This window comes from Manis pentadactyla, chromosome 16, assembly GCF_030020395.1.
Source record: "Manis pentadactyla isolate mManPen7 chromosome 16, mManPen7.hap1, whole genome shotgun sequence".
Classification (NCBI taxonomy): domain Eukaryota; kingdom Metazoa; phylum Chordata; class Mammalia; order Pholidota; family Manidae; genus Manis; species Manis pentadactyla.
This window is the reverse complement of record NC_080034.1, coordinates 21458974-21475108: the sequence shown is the minus strand read 5'-3', so window position 1 is coordinate 21475108 and position 16135 is coordinate 21458974. Positions and strand designations below refer to the sequence as shown.

The window sequence follows — 16135 nt, the reverse complement described above, 5'->3', positions numbered from 1 at the left end:
GCCAGTGAATCAAATCACATGCAGGGAAAAAGGGACTTGCTGGCTTTGACCCTGACTTTGAGAATATAGAAGAACATTTATTCTACAGTCACACCCCTTCCCAAGCATGGCATAGAAGTTACAGTTCAGAACTGCCACTCATAACAGTGGATCACATTAAATACCGCCCACCGGGGTCCTAACCCAAACAGGAACACACAAGTACTTTGCTTGTGGTCTGTTTTTAAGTGGCTCCTTGGGCAAACTTCTCAGGGGCTTTCGAAAGACAGCCTGAACCAATCTCCTTAAAAGATATTTTTAAATGAGTGGGGTTGCTTTATTCTGTGGGTAACAGTTTCTTAAGCAGTATTAAATTTCGATCATGGAAACAATATATCATGTATGTCATATTATCATGAATCTCATTTATCTCACAAAAGCTAGTCGAGGAAAAGAGAATGGGACCCTTTCAGAAAGGTTATGATGTATAGAGTGAGTTCAAGGCACGTGACATTGTTAATCTTCTGGGGGGAAAAAGAAAGGGAAATTCTAGAGAAATAATCTATTGAGAAAATTTGCAGTAAAGTAATATGGCATACTAGTTACACTGGAAGATGTTGGGTGTTCTGTACCACAATTCTAAGAGATAAGTCAATATTCTTAACCTCCTTGTATAGACGAAGCCATGGAGGTGTGGAGTATTTGCAATTCCATGCCCCAGGTAAAATAGCTAGCTAGCCACTGATTAAAACCCTAAACCCTAAGCTGGCCACAGGCTTACCAAAGAAGCTGCATTCCATAAAGACACTGCTGAACAAAGATGAACTTGCCTTGGCAGAGAAGAGAAATGCTCTCAAAACATATATTATACGTGCAGGGGTATTTTTCCTTGTTACTGGCGATCAGTGAGTTTTCTTCTACGCCCTGCCCAGCACTCCACCCGTCCCTATCTGGTCAGTGACCAATGATTATTTAGTGGGTAGCACACTCTAGTGGAGAGATCCATAGCCAGGAGCTAGAATGCCTGGGTTCTGATCTTTCCATTCTCAGCTGGGTCTAAGATTAGTCAGGTATCTTAAGTCAAATATAAAGTAGCCAAATGGAGGAAATGAGGATATTCGTGATTTTTTTTAACTTCCTGTCTTGGGAGAATGTGGTAAGGTTGCAAACAAACAATACAAAAGATTGTGAACTTAGAATGGTCAACAAATGAATGAAACACAACCAATTGCCAGTGATGCAGGACTCTGAATGAAATGCCAGCCCGGAAAAGGATTAAGATTGCCCCACACAACCCCTAAAAGTCTGACAGCAAACTCTAGACCTGAAGGAGGTCAAGCAATTATTCTACCGTAAAATGCAGCTTCTGTATACACAGCTCTCCACTCATCCCCCCATTTTCTCATCCTAGAAATATGTCCACACAGGCTGTGAGATCTTTACTTATATTCTCTGCTTAGATTAATTTCTTTTATGTAAATGATCCCAGTCACAGAACTACAAAGTCATAAGGTCCAAGAAAACAATTAAGTGAAAGTAACAAATTAATCAATATGTAAAATGCATGGCCGAGAACAGACCTCTATTGTTTATTAGGGTCTTGTTGGGGGACCAGCTATAACACCTCCCTATTATGGCATTATTAGCCTGCCTAATGATGCTGTAAACTGTATACAGAGGATGTCCTGGGTCATGACCAGATCCACACCACCCAGTGTCCCCACGTGAGACACCACCAGGGAGAAGTATGAACCTCAGGCCCTCTCGGGTCCCCAGTTTCTCACTGTGCCAACCCAGAGGAGACAGAAGTGGCTCTAGCCACCTATCTACCCATTCACTCAGAGGACAGCGAAGGCACAAATGACCACTAATGCTACTACCTGGAGCACTGGGAATCCTTTTAAGGAACAGGGTCTCCAAGTTTATAAAACATTCAACCAACCCCGGTGACTTCAGTTCCCTTTCTAACTACTGTAATTTGAAGGTGGGGATACTAGGGTATTCTGATACAAAGAATTTTTAAAGTATTACTAAGGGTTATCTACCTAATAAAAATGTTTTATTCTGAAATATTCATCTATATCATATACTTGCTGATATATATGTGTTTACCAATATATGTATATGTATTTGTATATATACACTTACACAGATGTGTATTTACACCATATATGTGTATATACAGTATAATAGTGTAACTTGCTATTAGTTCAATAAATAATGCTATCAAAGGGGGAGACAATCTAGCTGAGTGACTTGATTTTTTGTTTTTCTCTTTATGTCACAAATGTTCCTTTATCATGCTTGGCTTATGTAACTATTCAAATTAACTTGCAGTCATGGACAAAATCTGACCAATGGACAAGACAGGCTCTTCGAAAGCCTGCCAAGTAATAGAAAAGAGCAATTTTAAATTAAAATTTTGTTCCTGAATATATATCAAGTGAACAGTCATAAAGTTAATGGCATCTATTTGCTCTTACTTAATGAGTCCATTGGGCTCTGGTGGTAAAACAGTGTCAGGAATCTCAGTCCATCCTGAGTTTTTATAGTTTTCGGTTACATTTATGATGGGATCAATCAGAAATAAAATTTGAAAGGTACAATCAGTGCAAATAAGATATACAACAAACCATTTGGCAAAGACTTTAAAACACCAGGGAATCACCATACTCTCCTCTCTGGGTCTGTTAAAATTTAATAGCGCTTGAGTCCCAGGGCTCAAGTATAGATCAGATTCAGTTGACAATGGTTAGGAAGAAGGGACAAGGGACTAAGGACAATTGTCCAGCTCTCAAGATCCTTTGTGCCCAGTCTGGCTTCAGGCAGGGGTTAGGACTTGTCATTTGCTCTTCTAATGAAGTCTCCCAATTTTGACCAGGATCTATTAAGAACAATTTATAACAATACTGACGTCTAGAGACCCACTGTGCCAGATTCTCCTTACAGACCACACTGAGCTGAAGTTGGTATAAGTGGACACCACAGTGCTCAGACTGACCACTGCTGCTGTGACGTGGAAAAGGAATAGGAAATGAGTTCCAGGAAGTCCAAAAGGATATACGGTCTTGACCCGCACGTAGGGCTCCTGGGAAACATGCACAATGAGAAGGTGAGGAAATTCTTCAATCTCAGTTGCTCTGCAATCCCAGTAGTGTTCCTGGTCCTATAAAATGAGGCTCCAGGATCCTTCAAACTGATGTGTATTCTGACACCAGACAGAGACAGCCCAGCCCCTGTTCCTCGGATCAGCCCTCCATGCCCTCCCACCTTCCTGACTTCAGATTCCCTTCCAAAGCCTTCCCTCTCACCTTCCACATTAACTTCACCCATTATTCAGTCTCTTTCTCTCTCTGTCACCTTCTACTTCCTGCTATTCCTTGACTCTGTGACCATAGTCAGCCACAACCATAACCAATTCAGCTAAAGAGTTTTACATGTTATCTTTTGTTTAATTTCCTGTCCTTTGAGGCAGATCCCATTAACATCCCATTTTACAGATGAGGAGACTGAGGCTTAGAGAGAAAGTCCCATAGCTAGTAAGAGTTAGAGCTGGGCTCTATATCAAGGCAGTCTGATTTCAGAGCCTAACTATTTAACCTCTTCAGTTCCTCATGACTTCAAAGCACAAATGTCTAGTGGTTTCTGACACTGTGCCCTCAAAATGCTGGTCCAGTTATACTTACCCAGATAGGTGAGTTGCCTCAACTGGCTATTGAAGAACCAGTCACAGCCTTGGTCCTGACCAGGCAATGGCAGAGATGGAAGGGACTGCCCCACTCGACGCCCGCACCTTATGAGGATGTCAGGGTAAGTCCACTCCACTGTGTGCACCAGCAGGAGGTAATTCCCAGGAGCAAAGTTGCCCAGTGTTGCTGAGTACTTGAAGTGAGAGAAAAGAACAATAGTGCTCATTTAGTAAGGAAGGCTCCCCCCACAAAAAAGCCTTAGAGAACACAGATGCAGTAGTTTAGAAACAGGGGCAGGTCACGCCTAGACTACTTTTCATGTGGGAAATGAGCTTCCTTGAATCCACTCCATGATAAATTCATAACTAGAGCCACAAAATCATGGAATGTGAGACTGAGAGACACCCTAAGGGTCTTCTTCTTCTTCTTTAACAACCCCCATCAACAGAGAAGAAAAACAAAGCCCAGACCAGTAAATTGCCTCATCCCCAATCAAACAACTAGAAGAGACAGAGCCAGGCTCAGAATTCCTTTCCGGTTGTCTCCATAACTTAAAGAGGCAGGAGATGAGAGGACAGGAGTGTCACCCTCTTACAACAGTCAGAGATCACACTACGGAAGCATTTGCTACATGCTCAGGTACTATTATTCATACCAAGGCTTTCAAGCCTTCAAAGAACCCCAGTGATTGTTTTTATTAACACCCTATTCTACAGATGAGGAAACTGAGGCAGGTGAAGGTTCAGTAACTTGCCCACATCGCAGAGCAGGAGAGGTACTAAGCCAGGCTAGAAAGTCAGCATGTCCATCTCCAGTCACCTTCCGCTGCCTTCACCTTATGAAAATCCCCTAAAACGTTCTCATGGAAACCTCAAGGGAATGAGGGAGCTCTTTTTTCTGAGAGCAATGCTGAGAGAATCAAATGAGATGCTCTTTGAATTTCTCAGAGCTATGGCACTCCTATAGCAGCTTCTAGCTCCCTAAAGCCTGCTCTCAGCACCTTCGGGGAGAATGTGCATGAGACAGGGGGAAAGAAATGCGCACAAAGAAAAGCTTGAGGAAATTTGTTTTTTCTAGAACTTGCATCCACTTTCCACATGGATGTTTCTATCATCCTCCCCATAACCCTTGACTCCTTCAACCAACCCCAATGACGGCCCAGACCTTCGTGTGTAAGTTACTATTTGACCACAAGGTGGCAGTGTGCAATGTAATGATGTTCCATTAAGACATTTTCTCTGGCTACAAACACTTCTCTCTGGCCTAAATTGGTCCTTAACCCATACTATGAGAATAGAGTTCTAGATTGCTTAGAAACTGTTTTCAATTGTATTACTGGAGTTAAGATTTCAAGCAGAACCATTCTGCCTTCAAGGGGAAATTTAAACAGATTCTACATTTTTCAAGTTAAAAAAAAAAAAAAACCACTCTATCTGGTACTGAGGTTACATTCACCTGGCAAAAATGCTGCTGGAGCCTTCTCTATCAGCACCAGAAGATGCTAATACCTGCACACTATTATTTCAGAGAAGGAAAGGTAAGAACCGCTGGGGAGTGGAACATATCATTGAATGAGGTTACCTGCAGAGATCTGTTGATCCACGGCGTCTCAAATCGCAGTGCGTAGGTCTCCTGATCCGAGAGCAGAGCCGTCCAGCCATAAGGGTTAGACAGTGTGTCACACACATAATTGACAGTGGTTGTCTTATTTCTGCTGTCAGTTATGGTTAGATCATAAGAAACATCTGGAGCATTAGCTCTAGGGTGATTTAAAAAGAAAAAGAAAGGGGTTTAAGTTATTCGTCCCTTCTGGATCAGATGTCCTCCTCCTCCGTAAGTTGTAATTTATCTTCTTGCATTGTTTGCACGTTACGCTGGGGCAGTGAATGGGCTGAAGGTAGTAACACTCAGACCTGAGGCCACTCCTAAATGCCATCTCAGTGAGTTCACATAGGCCAAGAGGACATGTTATTATTTTAACAAAGAAATGTCCATGGCCAGAATTGTGTAGTAGACAGTGGAAAACACATTATATAGTTATGAGACATTCCTCTGGGGAGCAATGCCTGATACTCAGCTCTGATGTGCCTAGACTGTCAGAAGCCACCTCCAACCTCCCAGTGTGTGGCTTTAGGAACCTTCCCTGGACTGAAGAGCCAGCCCGGCTCTTCTCCTGTGGACTTGCCTAATATCCAGTGCTCACCCCACCCACAGCACCTCAGTGTTGGGGGCTTTGCTTCTTTGTTTGTGAACATAGATTCTGAAATCTTTAAGTAAGAGATGTTTTCTCCTTTCTAGTGTCCTCCCCCCGGCACAGGGCCCTGCACACAGTGGGCACTCTTAATCATACTGGTTGCATGAAGGAAGAATGCATGATGGACAATCTCAAAAGCAGCTGGTGCCAATTTCCTCATTTACATAAAGCATCTCTAGAAGAACTGCCTATTACCAAATGAGGAAATGGAGGCAGAGTATGGCACAAGTATTATGACACAAGGGAGAACCAGAAATTTATTAACTTTCGCACACTACCCAGCCCATCCCAGAAAGTGTTTTTTAAGAACACAAATAGATTTAGCCACATGCAAAGACCCTAAAAGAAAGTCAAAGTGGACAGAAAAAAAGTAAGCCAAAGTGAAAAAAACTCAATACACATTATGACTGTCTTTCCCCCTTTGGTGCGGTTTTCATGAGAATCTCTAACTGTGGCGTTTTGCTGCAGGCAGATAATTAAATTCTCAAAGTGGAGGGAAATGAGACGAAGGAGGATGTTGAGTTTTCAAACTGAGGTGTGGCATGAGCATATCCAAAGCCAATTTACAACCCAGTGGCATATTATAAAAAAGGAAACTGTTTTAGTGTTAAATGCTTGGACACTGGGGTCAATGAGTGTAAACTGGAAATCTTTGCCTGCATGCACTAGGTGTGTGTACTTGGGCAGATGACTGACCCTCTTAAAGCATTTGTTTCCTTTTTTTAAAAATGGAGGCAACAATGGTATGTATCTTACATAGCTACCATGAAACTTAAAAACATAATCTATGTAGAGTCATCAGGATCCATCCCCAAGCCCAACTACCCACAGCTCACTTAAGAAAAAATCTCAGGTACGTCAGGTTTGCCATTCTGCCCTACTTATTCTAACATTTAGCAGTTTATCCAGGATATTTGATCACTTAAAAACACACTCAAAACCTTCCACGGCACAGAGCCCTGGCCCCCACAATGCAGCACTGAATACATATTTCTTATAAGACTAGATGTGTTTGTTTGATCTGTTCACTAACACAATGAAAGGGATGAAAAATGCTCAGGGCATTTGGAAAAAATTTCCCCAGATTTCCGTTTTCAGCATTAACTGAATCATTAGAAATCTTTAGGGAGGGAGATTTCTTCCTCTCTTTGGACTGGGATATTTATGGGTTTTTTCCCACCTATGTCAGGGTTTAAATTGGGAGTAAAGGGCAGTCCCCAGTTCGAATGCTTTGAATCAGAATGGCCATGAAGGTCATCTGCTGTAACTTCCAATCCATCGCAGGAATTCCCTCCATATTTCATCCTGTCCCTTCTTCCACTCATGGGCACTCACATCCTCTAGTAGAAAACCATTCCATTCACGGAATTCAGTTTTAAATTTTCATCTTTTGACAAGCTTTAAAAGCTAACTTTTCCATGTATTTTCCAGCCATTTGTCCTTGGTCATCTCGGCTCCCCAGTGACTGAAACCATGAGTCCCAGAATCCCAGGAGATCATCTGGCCCCCTGTGGCCCAGGTAGTTTATTTTTTTTTAAAAAGATAAGACTTTTGGAAAATAAATGTAAAACCAATATGATAAGAAGATATGAGTTGGAACCAAGAAATACTAAGCAGGTAGATGAGCTGGCTGCAGTAGGCACCATGGTGAGTATCTAAAGTGGGATACCCCCCCACAGTCTAGGCAATGGTGCTGAGGGTTTCAGATTCTGAAAGTAACGTCCTTTCGGCTTTCACGGAAACAGATGGGCTCTGGAAAATGACTCATAATACCTATCCAGGAGAGACTAACTGATATATCTGTATTTTCATTTCATAATTCATAGTAAGAAAACTGCCTCTCACATAGTAGGTATTCAATAAATATGAGCTGAATGAGTAAGCAAGTGCTACACAGATCAGAACCTACCAGCTGGCTGCTTAGTGACATTTCCCCCCAACAGGGAAATCTATCCAGAAAAACCACATGGGGGCCAGGAGATTTCTTACAAACATACTCATCAAAGGAGACAAGCAGTTTGATTACAGGTCATCAGAGCTGATGCCGTCAGCTGCCCTATCAGTAGGGCCCTATTTGCTAAAAGGACTTAAACACTTAGGTTTAGTGGTCAGAAAACCTCTCCTAGACATAAACAAGCAATCTACACAAGCAGTGAGCCCTGGTTTAGGAACATGCTAAAGTTTCTTTGTAAATTTATAAATCTACCTTAGTCAAGTGCTCTTAAACCACTTTTATGAATAGTTGTTTCTTTTTAAAACTACAGAGCAAAATAATTTCACTTCTTCAAATCTATACATCTGTTCACATCTAATGCCTCCTACCTATATTTTGTCACTTACTTTGGCTTATCAATCTATATTTTGTCACTCTTTTCTTAAGATATCATGCATACCACCTTGAAAATTTTTAAAAAAGATGACTTCCATATGTTCCAGTACAATAAGTTAGGTAGATAGCTCCAGAAATGTGTTTCTTAATCCCATCAATGTGGCCTGAAGAATCTTCCTGGTCACTTTGACTAGACTTAATTATGTCTCAAATTTCTATCAGCATCACATTTATAAATCAGTTTTTAGGATGTAATCTCTCTTAGTTCAGGTTCTGTAGATTATAATTTTAACTTTTGAAGAACCCAATTTTCAGACCATACTCCCCAGGCTCTCACAAAATGACCCCCTTTTCAAATATTATAAAACCACTATGTGGTAATATTAATTCAGTTCCATATGTCTTTGGAACTTTTGTACCTAATTTTTGATGCCCTTCTCTTTCCAACCAGCATCCAATAATCTGATGCTAACCACTTGACCAACCAGAGCCCCCCCGACCCCACAGCTCACTATGATCTTAAATGAAACTTTCCTCTTCCTTCTTCCTATATTGTCCTGATTATAACAGGGCACCCCATCCATCTCAACTAAGGTCTATGTGGAATGACATTTCATAGGCTCACATGTGCAGCACCAGCTTTCTGTAATGCAATCCAGGTAGAGGAGTGATCAAATATACCTTCATCACAGCTGGTAGCGGAAAGGGTCCTATGGCACATTGTGAAAAGCAAATCAAAATGTAAAAGGCCCATCTCCCAGTAGGCAAGATGCCTGTGGTGACCATCACCTGGGGTCAAAAATTCAAAGTTAAACTAGCTCCCATCCTGCTAGGCTAAATGCCAACACTGACAGAGGTGGGCTCTTCTGAAAAGCACCAAAAGAACATCAAAAGTCAAAGAACACCATGAAAAGAACGTACCAACCATAATTACTACCATTTTCACTTGCCCTAAATAGCCACCAATTTCCCTGTGCCCTAAATAGCCACCAATCTCCCTCTCTTTACTGTTAATGAAGCAAAGGAGCACAAAAGTATTTCTAATTTGGAGGAGCCGAGGGAGTCTGCATGGGCCATTAGCGGCAGAGAGCTTCATTACTGGGGGAAGAAGTCTCTCCCTGAACTTCTCATGGCTTTATGTGCGAGAAATCAGGAGGCAACCAGTCCGTTTTAAATGTTAACCCTTACCTCTGCGTCAGGAGCAGCTCCTGTACACAGTCCTATACACACTCCAGAAGCCAAAAAGACTGCAAGCCTTTCTTTTCATTTCCTGTTCAATGGAGTGCCTTAATTTTTGTTCTTTTTTTTTTTAAAAAGTAACCAAAACAGTTTTTAATTAAGGGATGTTTTCCTTTAGAAATATAGCACTATCACTGGATAAAAACTCACAGCCTAAGTACCAATTTACAATACTAGTTGCATAAATAGTTATGCAGGTTAGTGTCCATCTACTGTGTGGAACCGTTGAATGTACGCTGTCCATGAAAGATTTGTTAGGCAATCAACAATAGCAGTGACAACAAATATTAACTCTGGGGTTTGTGTTTACTATTAACTTGCTTTTCCTGAGGGTCCATCTCTGTGTATCAAGACAAACATTGCATCGAGCTCTAAATGCTCTCAGTTCGGAACAATTGTGAAATAAACCCTGTATAACTACACATCTCCCAAGACAGACCTATCATAATAACTAACTTCAAATGGGGCTGCGAGCATCTCGTGGATATGAATGCTGGCTGCTCTCCCTGCCATCTCTTACTGCACAAAGAGGACAAACTGAGATTTTAAACACAGCTAACACATTTTGTGGCACAGCTTGGCTCCCATCCTTTAAAAATACACTCAACTCATGACAGTCCCTATCAGAGACTCACTATTCCACCCTACTGACCTTCCACCATCCAGTAATATTTTATATATATCAATAGGCTTTTTAATATTATCTTATTGATTGAGGAAACACTTAAATATTTCTCCTTTTGAGTAAGAGGCACACCCAACACAACTCCCCATAACTTTGCAAGCATGTTTTTTCTGTTTATCTTTATTTCAGAGTTGGCTGAAGCAATAATAATTTATTGTACAGAAACTCTAGAAGCAACCTAGACCTCCTCAAAGGTAGCATACACAGTATTTGCAAGTATTATCTTAAGATAATACTATTCTATCTTAATCCATGAAGACGAACAATAGAAGGGTCATCATTCTACGTAAGATGATCCTTCGTACGCTGTTGCATCTCTTCTCTTGATCTTTTGAATCCAACTGGAATGGCTGCCTCTGAACATGAGAATACCACCAGTGGACCTGTGCATCCAAACGGTAGACAACTATTTGTCAGAGATACTGAAGGACAATTTCATGCATCAGGTAGGAAGTTAGACTAAGAAGCTTATCTTCCCTGTTGCACATATGCACCTGATGGTGTGGTAGAGCATCAAGTTCATTGTCTTCCCAAGGCTGTGTTCAGTGACAGCATGATGGTCGCCTTATATAGGTCATGGGAAAATATTTTCACCTCAGAATTAGACAAACACTACAAATCAGGCTTTTTATTCTAGAGAGCTAGTTAATAAACATTTTCCAGCACACCGCTCTACCTCTTTATTATTTGTGAAATTTAATAACCATGTAACATTATTGATAATATTCCCCCATTTGGGGTCCATTGTGATGTTATATCTTTTTCTATTTTATTTCTATAACCTCTGCTGACAAGAGAGGATAATACTTCTTAAAATTTTCCTGTCTCACCCAGTTTTTTGTTTTTGAGGACTGAAAAGATGCCATTAGTGATGCTTTGGCTTTATCCCTAGGAAGGAGAGTTAGGCAATTATTAAAGGAAAAGCTAGGCCAAAATTTCCATTTGAACTCTTCTTTACTTTTGCATTTACAGAGGCAGGGGGTGCCTCATACTTTGAACACTGACACACTAAGAGCAGTTACATAGGTACAAACTGAACGCAAGCACGACAGGAGAGGATATTAAGCAAGATCTAAGAATCAAGGTGATGAACAAGAGCATTAACCTTTTCTTTTCCAGGAGAACTGGGAAGGAAGAAACAGAAGGTATTGGGGCACAATGAATCAAAGACTGTGTCTCCAGATTCAATGACTCCCGGGGAGGTTTTGCTGGACCCACAAAATGTCCTGTGACTGTTGGAAAGTATTCCCTATTTTTCAAGAATTGTATTTAGCTGCTTTGAGCAAATTTAATTCCTTTGCCAGGTCTTTGTTTCTCAGAGAGATAATAATCTACAGTATTTTATTCAATTAATAGTATATTTATATGCTGTTTTATAAATCATAGATATAAAGACAACATTTATTAAGCACTTACTACATACCAGGCAATGACCTCTTGAGATTAATACCATTATGCCCATTTTATTGATATGACAATGGAAGCATAAAGAGGTGAAGTAACTTGTCTAAAAGAATACACCTAGGAAGTGTGGGCACCTGGGCCAACTACCCACAAATAATTCTTAATCATTTCTCCACTCTTCAGTATTTGAAAAATAATTTTAAATATATGCATGTGTCCTGACTTTAATTTATCTATATCCTATAAAAACTCAGAAGGAACCAGTTGGCCAACCTATAATATCTTGTAAACTCTTTAAATTTTCCCCATGTTCACCCAGTCAACAGTTGGAAAAGAGATCAAGGTTTGATTTCTTGATATCTGAATAAATCTATGACAACTGAAGTACTTACAGAATACCCTAGACCACAAAATAAGAATCATTCCCAGATGGTAAATGTGAGGGTTGAGTTTTCATTCTCCCTATCACAAGTCTATGCATCTGTACCACCAGGGGAAGAAAATATTGCAAATGTAGGCAAACTGCTGATTCAGTAGGGGTGGGGTCAGGGTGGAGCAGGGAAGGAATCAGCTGCTAAAACAAATCAACTGATAGCCCCAGGAAAGCAAAAGCCCACAAGACATTATGAAAAGACATCCTTAGGTATTACATGTACCTAGAAATTTTAGAGATAAAGACTGAGGACAGTATTTTAATCCTGGGCCTCACAAACATGTGCTTAGACAGAAATGGACAATAAAGACACTGAAGGAAGATTTTGAGGACTCCACAATTTTTTAAATTATATTCATTTATTTGATATTAATTGTATTGAGTTGTTATGTGTTCCACACAATTTTGGACACTATAATAGAAACAAATAAAAAACCCTATCTATACCCTACTGACCATCTATAAGCAGAGATGGACAATTTATAAAGCTATGCAGGAGCTATGAGTATTAGAGCAAATATAGAGATCCAGGGATACTACAAACCAGCCCAGGAAACTAGGCGAAGCTCCCCAGAGAAAATGGCCTTCGTGCTGAGCTCATGGACACGGAAGCTGGTGAACTGAAAAGCACAAAGGAGTTGAGTGTGGCTGAGGCAGAGAATGCGGGGAAGGGAAGGGCAGAACAGTGACAGATGAAGGTGAAGCATAAACAGTGAGGAGGTCACAAAGGGCCCGTGAGACAGTAAGGATGCCGGGCTTTCTTCCGGAGGCCCTGGGAAACCAATCAGAAGTTTCAAGCAAGGGAATGAATGGATATGGCAAGACCCCATCTGCATTTATGAAGTTCAAGGATAGGATCAGAGAGAGGCAGCATTAAAGCTGTTGTAGTTAAACAGGTGAGAGGCCATGGCAAAAGAGGGACTGTTGAGACTGGACTAAAGAGGGAAAGTTGAGAAGGAGAGTCATTGAGAGACTCAAGAGAAATTTCTTTATATTAAGAGAGAAAATGGACTAGACGTGGTAGGTGATTTGTTGTGGAAAATAAGGTAAGAAGATCGGTCAAGGCACCTCCACGTTCCTGGTTTAGATAACTGAAGCGTTTGCCTGATCACGGATTCTCAACACCCAGGGAGAGAAACAGTCTGTGGGTGAAGAATATAAGTTCGGTTTGGCAGGTCAAGTTTGAGGTGGCTATTAAATCTAGTGGAAATATTGAGAGTATTGCTGCTCCATAGAAATATAACACAAGGCATAGGTATCATCTTAAATTTTACATTAGCCACATGAAAAAAAGTAAAAAAGAAACAGGTGAAATTAATTTAAATCATATTATTTAGCTCAATATAGTCAAAATATTGCTGTTTCATTATAATAAATATAGAAGAAATTTTGAGATTATTTCACATTCTTTTTTCCATATAAAGTCTTAGAAATATGGTCTGTAATTTACACTTACAGCACATCTCAATTTGGACTAGCCACATCTCAAGCGCTCATAGCCACATGTGGCTAGTGGCTATAATACTGGCCAGTGCAGATCCTGAAGCAGTTGGATGAATGATCTAGAAGTCAGTATGACAGTGCAGAGCAGAGGAAGGAGATCTGGAAGCATCAGTGAATGCTCACTGAGGTGGTGAAATAACCCCAGATCACATAGGAAGAATATCACCTGAGAGGAAAGGAAAGCACCTCACAGACCCTGAAGAACATAGTAGTTAATGGACAGGGAGAGGAACTTGCAAGGGAGATCTGGAAGGAACACACAAAAATCTGTTGGCATCATTAACCTTGTTCCATGTAACTATCCCAGAAGAAATCATTGATCGAAATTTTGGGATCAGTAAATCCAAGAACTCTGTGAGGGCATGTCATCATTATGGGACCTCTGGAGAAAAGTGGTCACTGACATATTTTTCTGAAATGAGGTTCTGACTTACATTGGTAGGGCTAACATCACCCGTCTTATCAGAAAGGATGGGGTTGGTAGAAATGGAAGTTGGGGAGAAAAGACTATCTTGTGGCTCCTACAGAAAGCATGTTCTTAAAACTGAGCGCATGAGAGAAAAATAAAGCAGGACTCATGCAGATACAGTTTGTTGTCATGTTAAGAAAACATTAAGGAGACTCTGCCTTGGAGAGGGTGGGAATTTTTTCTTCACCTAAATATTAAATATCATCACCAACCTCAAATATTTTTATGCCTCTGTCTATCCAACTGCTAGGGTCGAGTCAGAGGGAGCTGTAACAGAAGTCAGGCCCAGACATGGGTGCCCATCAGACTTAAATAAGGTTGTGAAGGACAGGGGCAGAATGCTGCCCATGTCAAATAAGAACTTAGAGTGAAACTGGACCATAGAGAGGAACTTTCAAGGAAGAAATCATACTCCAGCCCCTTGGTTGTTAGCAAAGAGGAAGGGGGTTCCTTGTTTATGCAGCTATGCAAGGCCTAGTGTCTTGTCCTCTGGGGACCGAGAGCTGGGGGAGGGGGTAAGAGTGGAAAGTGAAGGCAGCAGGGTGCTTGTGCCATACCAGATCTCCATCAACACGCAAGCCCCCAAGATCATAGCTGTGAGAGCTCTGTAAATCAACTCTTAGGGTGCTTGCTCCAGGGCAAACAGCACAACAAATTAATCCTTTCTCCATGAAAGGCCGCAAAGTTTGTATCTATGCTGAATTCAAATTGCTCATTAGCTCTGACATGTTCCTAATGAGGTTATAATGCTCTGGGATAAAGATCAAGTCACTGAGCACAAACTGCTAAGGACGGAATCATAGAAAGACAAAGTTAGAGGGACTTTAGAGCGGGGCTTCTAGAACTTTAATATAAATCACCTGGGAGATTCCAGTTCAGAATGTCTGCAGTGGAGTCTGAGCTCTCCCCTGCCTAACAAGCTCCCACGCAATGTAGATGCACTTTGGTGAGTGAGGTCTTAGAGATCATCTACTCCAAGCGCCTTATCCTAGAGATGAGGACACTGGGGCCAAGAGACTTATAACTGGGAGCATGCTGAGACTTTCCTGGAGCAACTTTGGGGTAATGGGGCATTTGTCCACAGACCTGTGGGTCAACCTGAAAATGTTTAAATAGAAGAATAGGGAGTAGGGTGACCAACCATTCTGATTTTCTCAAAACTAACAGAGTATCTAGGACAAGAGATTTTCTATTCTAAAACAAGAAAATTCCAGACAAACCAACACAAGTTTTCCACCCTAGGAGGAGCCTACTTAGAATATCTTATCAGGATTATTATCTTTCTGACCTTGTCAGTCCCTGTGTGCTGGGGTCATGACCTGTTACCAAGGTAAGCATCTATGCATCCTGTCCTGGGGATGTCCAAGAACAGATGCTCAGACCATACTACATCTGCAGAGCCTCCTGACACTACATCGCTAACTGCCTCTCTAAGAGATAGTCTCCCAGTAGATATTGAGAAAAGTATGAAAAAAGAATATTAAGGACACAGAGAAGTAATTTTTATACAAATGCATAATGTTCCTTCTAACTATTCAATTCTTTTAATTTTCCTCATTTAAAAATGCATATAAGAAATAAATCACTAACCCTTATAAATCTCAAAATACTCATTAAGAACATCTTTGATAAAAATCATCAATAAAAATGAGGATATATCCCTAAGAATGAAAAAAAAGTCATGCTCAATCAAAAGTACAATCAAAATGATTAGAAATAAAAATAAATCTCTCCACATTGCTATTTTACTCACTTAGAATTGGGTCCATTAACATTAGATAGAATAATAAACAGGAAATCAAAAGTGGAAAATTTTCAGATTATTCAATCCTAGCAGTGTGTTGTTAAGGCTTCTAACACAGAATATCAAGATACTGTTTCCATATGCATTCAAAATTCAGACTTGGTGCAAACCTGACCACACTAACTCACTCTCTGGAGTGGCCCTGTTTAAATAAGATGCCAGTATGGTCTGGCTGAATCTCTTGACTTAATATTCATGCAGTTAGGACACTTAAAACAATGGAAGGAAAGAAGTGTGGCTAAATATATACAATGTATTTGAAACAGGTGAAAGAACCTAGACACTCAGCAATCATTACCTGGAAATTAAAGGGAACAGAAGCAATCTTATTATGCATTACAAACAGC

General features: G+C 40.6%; 1 protein-coding gene across 1 annotated transcript in view; it reads right to left on the bottom strand.

Annotated features, from left to right (window-relative positions):
• PKHD1 (PKHD1 ciliary IPT domain containing fibrocystin/polyductin) overlaps positions 1-16135 on the bottom strand; it is a 453696-nt gene that overhangs the window by 242889 nt on the left and 194672 nt on the right. The window contains exons 48-49 of the mRNA XM_036916397.2: positions 5250-5427; positions 3666-3861 (exon numbers count right to left, since the gene is read on the bottom strand). Coding sequence (XP_036772292.2) covers positions 3666-3861; positions 5250-5427 — 374 coding nt within the window. The remainder of the gene's footprint in view (positions 1-3665; positions 3862-5249; positions 5428-16135) is intronic.